Source organism: Protopterus annectens, chromosome 4.part1 (assembly GCF_019279795.1).
Source record: "Protopterus annectens isolate FY-2018-M chromosome 4.part1, PAN1.0, whole genome shotgun sequence".
NCBI lineage: Eukaryota > Metazoa > Chordata > Ceratodontiformes > Protopteridae > Protopterus > Protopterus annectens.
This window is the reverse complement of record NC_056734.1, coordinates 932,459,620-932,470,274: the sequence shown is the minus strand read 5'-3', so window position 1 is coordinate 932,470,274 and position 10,655 is coordinate 932,459,620. Positions and strand designations below refer to the sequence as shown.

The window sequence follows — 10,655 nt, the reverse complement described above, 5'->3', positions numbered from 1 at the left end:
AGATGGAGAGGTAACTGCCAAAACAAGAGAAGGTCCTTTCTACCGCCAGAAATTCCAACCCCCTCCCCTGTGGCCGAGGCCATCTGGGAAGGGAGAAGGGAACCTGATGCAGCACCAATGCCCCCTGACAATATCATCCCTGAGCTGTCCGGTGTTGAAGCTTCCAGGGGAAGGGAACAGTCTGAAAAATCTGAGCCCAAACCCACCCCCAGTGAACTCACACCTACCTCTCAGAGGTGAGGTGCACCTTGATCCAAGGGCAATGGAACAGAGCCTGCCAGGGACCCTGAAGTTGTCAAGAAGGGGGGTTATGCCCAACACTGTTGGCCTCCCACTGGAAATCCCTTGGTCCTGACGTTCCAAAGCCTGTGGGGTTGGATGAGGTGAGTGGAGTCGTGCAGATGGGGAGGGGCCCCTAGTCACCTCGGTAGGGGATGGCAGCAAGCCCAACTCAATTTGAGCCTTGAGGAAGCTCCTCAACATACATTCCTGACCCTGCAGGGGATCTGACCCTGGGACCCACAGTGCTATGGTCCCGGGAAGGGGACATACTCCGATGAGTTGGATCAGACTTTCTGAAGAGTCGAGAGGGGGAACCTTCAATTATGATGGTAACCGACAGCCTAGTTGAGTCCAAGAGCTTAGACAGTGTGCCAGTCGGATCCGGGGATGGCTTGCACCTGCTCAGATCTGAAGGCTTCTGCTTTGTGGAGGTCTTGGATCCGAGAGTCTGATCCGAGGTTCTTGAAATGGCAGATCTCGGATCCGAAGCCGAAGAGGACTTGGGTCCAGGGAATCTGTGATCTGAGAGCCTCGGCTTCCTAGAATGAGAGGAGGAGGAGGAGGAAGAAGACCCTCCCGAGGGAGGAGGAGGGCAATTTTTAGGTTCCTGAGGTGGCTTGGAAGGGGAGTCCGAGGGCAGAGGACCCCCCCCCCCGAGCCAAGCCCTTAAGAAGAAGTTTACTGCGGTGCAGCGACCCTAAGCAACAGAACACTCTTCGTACGAGTTGGAACTTGGCATCTTCTGACCACACGAGGAGCATCTCTTAAACCTAGAGGGTTTATCAGCCATGCCAGTACGCTACACACACACACACACACACACACACACACACACACACACACACACCAGCTACAAACACTACAAACAATAAAATCCCCTAAAGCTAACAACTACAAACTTAAAACTATAACTTTTTTTTTTGTTACCCTTATGGAAAAAAGGGGGGAAATGAGAACACAATGCAAGGGGAAGAAACCCTGTCTACACTAACAAGATCAGAGAATGGGAGAGGAGGTAATTACACTAAACTACTAAAGATCAACTAAAACAAAATTAAATTAAGCTACAAGTCAGAAAAAGACCTCAAAAATAAAGCACTTACGTGAATGACTAGCCTGAGCTCTGTGATCACATCCAAAGCGTTTCAGCAGTATATGAGATCTGAGCGTTAGAAGGTAGCAGGGGATTATGGGAAGGGGAGGAGCTTGAGCTCTGGATCTGTCTGACAGTTGCTGGCTCAGAATTGAGGTCGGATCCAAGATCCGTTTGTAATGAATAAAGACATGGATGGCATCAGATCAGAAAATGTAATACTTCTTCACTTTTTAGCACAAGAAATCTGAACCAAAGGAAAAAAATATTTGTGGGGAAAAAGGCACAAAAACAGGGACAAATTTTAAATTTAGAAAGTTTCAAGAATAATTGATTTTGCACTGGCATCCATTTTTTGAAGGATATGAAGTCTGAAACTCAAATGTCTGTCATTATTTAGTGACTTCAATCCTCAATGCTTCCAGAAAACCACAAATTTTATGAAGGACAGAACAAAAATAAGAAGCAAAAATCTGGACATTCTGTGACAATCTGGACAGTTGAAAGGTATAGAAGACATTATATATTATGATTGCACTGAAAATGTTTTCTTTCAGCTCAGGTGACAGAATCTAACCTGTACAGTTGCAGTAACAAAAACAGTGTCACTCTCAGTATGCAAATCTGAACCCCATATCCACAAAAAAAAAAAAAAAAAAAAGGGAAAAAAGTCTTTTAGCTACTTGCCCAAAGTAAAGACTAGCCAATATGAAGTTATTTCATCCTCTGCTCTGTTCATAGTAGAACCTAATTATTTAATACAGGAAATGCAAAGTGCATTCAAATGCAAGATCAGGTAATAAATATCACACTATTTATTACCTTGCAAAATTGACAAGTGACCTGGAAATGCAATTTCCTTGACACAATACAGATTAAAAATGGTCCATTTATACTTCAGCTGCACCATTCCACATAATCATTCAGTTCGTGTAACCAGTCAATATAAAGGTGCGTGCTGTGGAGAGTGCAACTTAAAAACATAACATCTAGGAAGCTTTGCTGTTATCAGACTCCTCATCCTCAAGTTCGATGAGTGCAGCATGTCTGTTTGCCTGGGAACCTTCTTTGAAAAATACTTTCTTCACAATGCCAGCTTTTGGAGCCCTTATGGTGTGCTGTTACAAAAGAGAAAATAGGCAGATGTTAAAGTTACTTTCTGAAGAAAAAGTTGGACATAACTAAGACCATAATAACATTAAGATAGCCATAGAAATCCTACCACTGAACAGAACCCAGTTCTAACTATGAACTTGCTGCATAATTTTTAGAGGTGAGAGATCTTTATTTTTCATTTATTTGATCACATCTCCATAAGTAGATGACTCTGGAATACTAAAATTTGAAAGTCAAAGGAATGTTATCTGAAAAGCATGGACATCTGTATCAACAGTACCATATCAAAACAGTTCAAACGTCAAAGATCATGTTACATTCTTTGTGGCCATTTTGCAAACTACTCTTCCCAATCAACACTATTTTTATGCTGCATGCTATACATTTTTTATTTTCTTACTGCTTATGTAGTGTACTGAATTATCCACCCCCAGGACTCATGAAGCTTGCACCAGGCGCCGGAGTAGCGTCAGCAATCTAGCGCCAAATATGGCCGCCGAGCGATTCAGGTATGAGCTGTTTCCAAGTGCACTACCAGCGTACACCAGAGTTGTGCAGCTCCTGACGCATGTATGCTAATTACCCCATGCACAGCAGTGTAGCATGCAAATGAAGGTATATAGCGATTCATGAAGTGGTGCAAGCATAGCGTAAGTATGAAGAAATGTAAACCAAAAAAATGTTTTACATTTTTTCAAACATAAAATCGGAGCCATGAAAGCGGACCAAACTTACGTATTATAATGTTAATATATGCCAATGGCATAAAAAAAACATGCACAACACATAAAAAAATAACATTTAATGTCATGGCCACACTAATGCAAAGTAAAACCGCAGTGCATCTGTGCGTAAACGGGATCACAAGGAAAATATACTTAGATGTCAGAAAACTGCGATGTAACACAATTCATGAATTCCCCATAATAGTCAATGGCACGCATGCTACACCACAACCATGGCGCAAGGGTTGCTAAGGGTCTGTGACAGTGTTCTGAGCGGTAACTAGGAATTAGTAGTCAATGCCATGCAAATGTGTCAAGTAATACTGAATCATAAACGCCCCACCAGTGTAAGGATGTACCACATGGAGTAAGTGGCCTGGAGGTAAACATGACATCAAGAGAGGGGAGGGCCACCGTAGCTGTAAGCAGATTGGATCATTGCTAATCCAGGTTGCCTGTTGCTAAGCAATGCCGCAGGATAGGGGTGTGGAAGTAGCCATAGCTTTGCTTAGCTGAGAGCACAGACGGTAACCAAAAGTGCATGTGAACGTGGATGAAAACGCGCTCAAAACCCAGTAAACGGCTGTGCGCGGCAAGCACCACAGCTGAAACAGGAAGAATACGGGAAGATAATAAGGAAATGCTGCAGCATGGTAATTGGAGTACAAATGAGTAATAAACACCTAGGAACTCACAGTGGGCCATTGACAACAGCTAACAAGGCTGCTAGCAGCTACCTGCAGAACAGGAAAGGGGAAGTGCCGTACAGCAAAGAAAAGAGAATGGTCACAGCAGAACAAAGCAAACTTGCAGTAGATCAGCTACATAACACATTTCCCAAAACAATCCTGGGTTGTGAAAGTACAAAACAAGAAAGCTGGTAGCTGGATGCATTCCTGACAATGGGAGGGGATTTGGGTTGAAAAATGAAGTAAAGGGCAATAATCACGGCAGCCAAGCGTAAGTCAACACCAAAGGCCCCACAATAGCAGTACCTGCTGTAAAACCAATAATTAAGATACCCCGCAGCTGGAATTGCACATACACACCCAATTACACCAACATCACCCATTGCACAACAGTATAAGGTGTTAAAGCCCTGCACACGCACTTGTGTATTCCCAGACATTCTGCACCATTGGTGTATACAGACGGGGAACTTTTAATATGTACATGTTAGGGGCTGCCATAGTTTTGATTCACCAGTATGTGTTGGAGACTGACAGTGGTGTGGAGGATGATGCTGACAACCATCTCAGACACCGGAGGAGGAGAAGAGTGTTCAGATCCAGGGTAACCTACCAGGGGCTACATGATCTGGAGATAGTAGAGCTTTACAGGGTGGACAGGGACATCATACAACAACTTGTTTAGCTGTGCCGGCCACGCCTCAGAGCCAGAAGTAACAGAGGGGAACCCATCCCAGTGGACACGAAGGTATGTGTAAGCTTGAGAATACTAGCCACAGGTACCCTCCAAATGCCAACTGGGGATATCATGGGGATCTCACAGACATCAGCATCCAGGGTACTCCACCAGTTCCTGGATGCCATGTTACCACATGCAAATGAGTACATATACTTCCCCCAAATGCAGGAGGAGTTCGCCAGCAATATGTGTCTTTTCCACCATGTGGCAGACTACCCGGAGGTACTGGGTGCAATAAACTGCATGCATACACACATCAAGTCACCACCCGGTGAGCAGGGCAGGCACTACATAAACTGCAAGGGATACCCCTCCATCAACTGCCAGGTCGTGTGCAATGCCCAGGGCATTATCATGGATGTGTGTGCTGGCAGCCCTGGAAGCTATCGCGACTCCCACATCTGGCATGCCTCACAGCTGTATCAGGTATTTGCCAGGGGGGACATCCCATATGGCCACCTGGTGGGGGATGCTGGCTATGCACTGGAAACGTGGATGATGACTCCCATCAGAAATGCACACAAAGCCACGCAAGAACGCCATAATGAGGCACACGCAGAAACCAGAAGCATCATAGAGAGCGTGTTTGGAATGCTGAAATCACGGTTCCATTGCCTGGACATATCTGGTGAAGCCTTGCAGTACTCTCCAGGCACGTGTGCCCACATCTTCATAGTATGTGCCATGCTACACAATATGATCCTGTGGAAATAGCTGCAGCAGGGACAGAATGGTGCACCACCATTGCCAAGGGACCCACAGGCAGAGAGGGACTCAGACCAAGAACACCCTGTGCTAGCCCCAGTAGGCAGACTGAGGTGTGCCCAGTATGCCCATGCCTTGGCAAAGAGGGAACGTATAGCACACACACTGACAGTGTAGGCACTCAAGGACTGACACCCTTCTCTACCTGCACACACAGCAAACATGGATGGCAGACACACACACACGACCACCTGTAAATTGTCACGTATAGGTGGTCTACTGTGTGCATCCTACATAGGTGGCCCTCAACTATTGTACACACAACTGCCATTGGCACAAGGTAAGTCAATACCTGAACAGTAAATTAAGCTATCAGCATGTGTCTATACCATATGTAGAGGTTCATAGATACATAGGTAGGTGCATGCCTAACTGCCCGAGGACACTCATAAGCATAGGCAAAAGTGTCTGCTGTTGCCACCCCATCGATTAACTAACTATCCTTCTGTGGAGCAGAGCCAATTGCGGGATCCCTGGGGTGTATCTACTGTTCCCTACCCACTCTACAAGGATTCCCTGGAGTGTTAGTGAGGGGTTTTGTATAATGTAATCAGGGATGTAGTTCCAAATAATAGGGAGTATCCCTGACAGGAATCTTCTCAGATGTTTACATGTTACATAGTATACATTAAACACAGCTTGCATATATAGGTAGCATTCCACAGAATAATAAACATGTGGAACACACAACCGCTGAAATGTGCGTTAATCACCCTTGTACTACCAGTGACTGCTCTGAGAGGTAAAATACCACTGCCAGGATTAGAACACGCAACCATGTACACAATCTTCACAATAACATACCACTAAGCTACCCGAGATGTATCAATGGCAGTTGTGAATACTGACAGGATAAAACACAAAAGGTAGGAATGTGTGGAAATAGGACAATCCAGCATGTACCCAATGAAAGGTGTATGTTTTATATATATATATATATAAAACAATGTATATATATATATATATATATATATATATATATAGAGAGAGAGAGAGAGAAAGAGAGATATGTCGATACTTGGGGATATACATATATATGTAGATATATAGATAGGTTAACAACATCTGCATAACCATGGAGGTACATATAAATGGGATACCTACCACATACCGACTGCTTGACATACCGACGGACGTAATCACGAGGCTTAGAGTCCGAAAGAACACAGTACCGAAAAACCAGATGTGTGAGGTTTAAAATCACGATGTTAAGGGACAGTTAGTCAGTGCTTCTGGTGTTGCGGTTCAGGTAGGTTACTGTGTGTAAGTGTGTTTCGGAGGGCTGTAGTGTGTGTAGGTGTGTGTTCCTGGGGGACTGTAATGTGTGGGTGTGGGTTAGCTTTGTGTGTCTGTTTGCGCGATCTAGGAGGTAGAATATTAAAGTAAGGGGGGTGTGGGGGGCGCAGACACCCACATGGTGAGTGTAGGGGGGCTTGCCCACCTGCTCATACGTAGTGTAGGATGGTTTGTTTGGATGTGGTGGGTAGCAGTCTGTCTGTGTGTGTGTGTTCCATGTTAGTGTTACTTTCGCGAGTTACTGTCACTGTCGGTAATGTGGGGTATGGGAGTCTGGGCCTGGTACTGTGGGCGTCGGAACTGTGTGGTTTCGGGATTCCGTAGGTATCCCGTATACAGCGGTTGAGGTGTTCATATATGAGTATAACATGGACCATAGCAATCACACATTCCGCCACGACCAACCTTTATGAACAAAGGATATGGAGAGTATATACCTATACACTATTACAAATATGTGCTATGGACATGAGCCAATGATAGGGTTTCCACCTGTCCCACTTTGCGAGGGGCAATCCCTCTTTGGGCGGTTGTGTCCTGAACAAATATATTAAATGTGGCAAATGTCCTGAGATTGTAGAACATAATTATGTCCCATATGTAATGTAATAGTTGCATACAATAGTTCTTTCTGTATCTAAAATACTTATATGTTACAAGAAACAGGATAAGCAACTAAACTGCTACAAGAGTAAGCTTATATTTAGGCAAGAAGAAGTTCTATCCCTTGTACTGACTGTGGGTTTGTGTCGGCCTGTAAAATCTGATGTGTATCCTGAAAATGCCCCACTATGGCCAAATGAAAAGGTGGCAACCTTAGCCAAAGAGGGTCAGTCACCAACACAACTACAATGACTGCACATACTTATGACAAATACACAGCTTTCATGTAGCAACACTTTATTACATTCTGATGTATTGCCGAAAGGATTCTAGGACTAACATCACATGCATGCTATACAGAAACCACTTAACGGTGCCTTAATGAATCAGCCTGCAATTACCATAGTATTAGTCCACTAAAGGATAGGTGTTCAAATAGGGAAGGAACCCTCACGCACATATCGATTATGTATAAAAGCAGTTCCTACACACCTGCATCTGCTATGCACACCCACCAACATCACCCCCACACCCAAACAAATTACAATATAAACTGTAATAACATCAGAAATCATTCACTCACTGTACGACATCTGCAGAAGCCTTAACATACCTTGTCAGAGACACACTAACATGGCCCTATGTGAAACAGTTGCTGTTATACAATGGAACAGCTGCTGATGTTACAGGGTTTGTTTGCACTAATCCCGTTTCAGAGGGTTGTGTGTACACCGAGAAGTGTTACCAATTACTGAGTAACAGCACAGTATGATACACATGTACACCAAATCAAGGATGTCTGGTGAGCACACTGTAAACCACATAACAGTTCATGCATAGTCATACAGCCTTAAGCTGCCCAAACATCTGCAGAAGTATCAGGTACAAACAAACCCTGCATAAGTAGCAATGTTCTGAAATATAACAGCTGTGCTCACATGCAGAACAAAATCGTCTAGCCATTACACACAATCCACGGGAGTCATGAAGCTAATATATCTCTGTCTCCATATAGCTGTTGAAATACATCACAAACAACACATCCAGGCCGTCTTCCTTGAAAGTAAGGCAAACGGACAACGCCCAAAAGGAGTACTCAGTTATACACCACTGTTGCCATAGTATCGGCTAATGGAGTAGCTGCACAGCTGATGTGCATCTAATTAACTACTTTGGAACACCAATTGGTGGTCAGGATAGCACATGTTACCGATATTTAACTAGAAAGGGATGGCTTATCACACATTCAAACCATCCATATATACCAGCAGAATGTTACAAAGAAGATTGAAACACAAACTGAAAAGGATTGAATCAACAGTCAACGACACCTCAGGTTACTAATAAGGTATGTAGAACACTCAGTATGTCTGTGTATTTAGTGCCTGTTCTGTAATATTTAAAGTGCACGCAATCCATATAATGGAAACAGTTATCTTGTAGTGATGTATTGTTGAGCATAGTAATGCTTGTAGTATTTATGTGTGTACTGCTGTAGGTCACAAGGCAAACACCGCATACACCACAAGGGATGCTATATAAGGGCTTTGAACACAAATATTCCTCACTAGCCCCTGTCAGTGGCAGGGCTGGTCCAACAAGTATGTGCTATAACAGGGGATAGTATATGTTGATATATTGTAACAGTAGCCATATGTATAGGTGTATTACTGAGAATAACATGTCGAATGTTGGCCCACTGTGCAATTATGATTTGCATTGTGGGATATTGTGCCAATAACTGTGTAATGTACAGTACTGTAGGCAGATATGTATTACAAGTTTCATAGCATTAATGTTATGTTAGGCAAACATTAGTTATGTCTATTGGCATTTACAATACACAATAACAGGATACATATGACATGTAGTCACCCGACAGTTTATCAGCATGACAACAACGTAAAATTGAAGAGCTAGTTAACTATCCATGCACATAAGACTAGTACTAAGTGCAAAGGTAGGTACTAGGCTGTCTTACCAAGGGTATTTATAAGCCTAGCTAGAGTGTGTTGGCTTTTGCCACCCCCATAGGTTAGTTCCCTGTGCCTCTGAACGGCAGAGCCATTAGTTCCCTGTGCCTCTGTCCAGCAGAGCCACTGCAGTGATCCCCCAAGTACATGTCTGTCTCCCATCCACACGTCAAGGTTTCCCTTGAAGAGTGCTAGTGAGAGGCCCTGCCTGATGTACATTGGAATCATGTTCCAAAGCATGGGAAGTGTCCGGGTCAGGAATCTATCCGTCCAGCACGTCCTAGTCATCATTGTGGTTAGGTGTATATCCTTAGAGCATGTGGCTCTCAGGGGCCTCTGTTTAGGTGAAGCATATCCAGCAATACTGGGTTGGACATGGGCCTTGTATGTCAAGCAGAGATCACATGTGAGTATGCGGTTTGCAACAGAGTACAGCTGGAATTTCTTAGGGTGGCCTGCATAGGTCATCTGTTTGAGGTCAGTAAACCTCTTGGTGTGGTACTGTTGCGTCTTCCAAGCTGTTGCAGTTGTCTTGTAAGGTATATCCCAAATGGGGTGTTGCATCCTTTAACGGGTCTAATAAGTCATGAGTAGAGAGGCACAATGGCCTCCTTTGATCTGGATGCAAACCCATTAGAGATTAGGGGGGCCACGTAGAAGCATATTCTAACCACCTTGTCATTATGGGTATTGAAGGAGAGACTGCTATCTACTGGGGTTCCCAGATCCTTTATTACCTTTTCTGTATGTAGGGGACTAGCACCTATGTGGTAGCCTGCGGGTAATTAGTTATATCCTAAAAGGATGACTATGCACTTTTTGGCATTCAGCTTGAGGCCATGATATTGACACCAGGTATCAGTCTCAGTGCGACCCTTCCAGAGGGTGTCTGTAACAGCTGGGGAAACAATTATGTCCCCTAGTTTGCAGTCGTCTGCAAACCTTTTCAGCCAAAGCACTCCTGTGCTTGCCTGTACGTCAGAGAATTATATACCGAACATGAGGTCCTAGGACTGAGCCCTGGGGGACGCCACTTGTAACTGGTATACAGTCGGACCTAGGGTATGCAACTCCCACTGTGTGGGTTCTGTCCGTGAGCCACTTTGCAAACCATCACATGACGTAGGGGTTAATGTTCAGGCGGATGGGTATGTCGATAATACCAGAATGAGGTGGTGTTGAAAGCCTTTGAGAGATCTAGGTAGGCTGTGTGGACCTCATTACCCTCATCTAATGCCTTGGTAACTGTCTCTAAGAAGTCCACCAGGTTTAGGAGGCATGTTCTGCCCTTAACAAAGCCAAACTGGGAGGGGTCAAAGGTCTGGAGGTACCCACTGTCTCTGTGACTGAGATCCATGATGATGTGCTCCACAG

General features: G+C 44.3%; 1 protein-coding gene across 1 annotated transcript in view; it reads right to left on the bottom strand.

Moving 5' to 3' along the window:
• Positions 1 to 2,084: 2,084 nt before the first annotated feature.
• MCCC1 (methylcrotonyl-CoA carboxylase subunit 1) overlaps positions 2,085 to 10,655 on the bottom strand; it is a gene marked incomplete in the record, with an annotated part of 1,520,932 nt that continues 1,512,361 nt past the window's right edge. Inside the window, 1 exon segment of the mRNA XM_044070663.1 lies at positions 2,085 to 2,493. Coding sequence (XP_043926598.1) covers positions 2,365 to 2,493 — 129 coding nt within the window.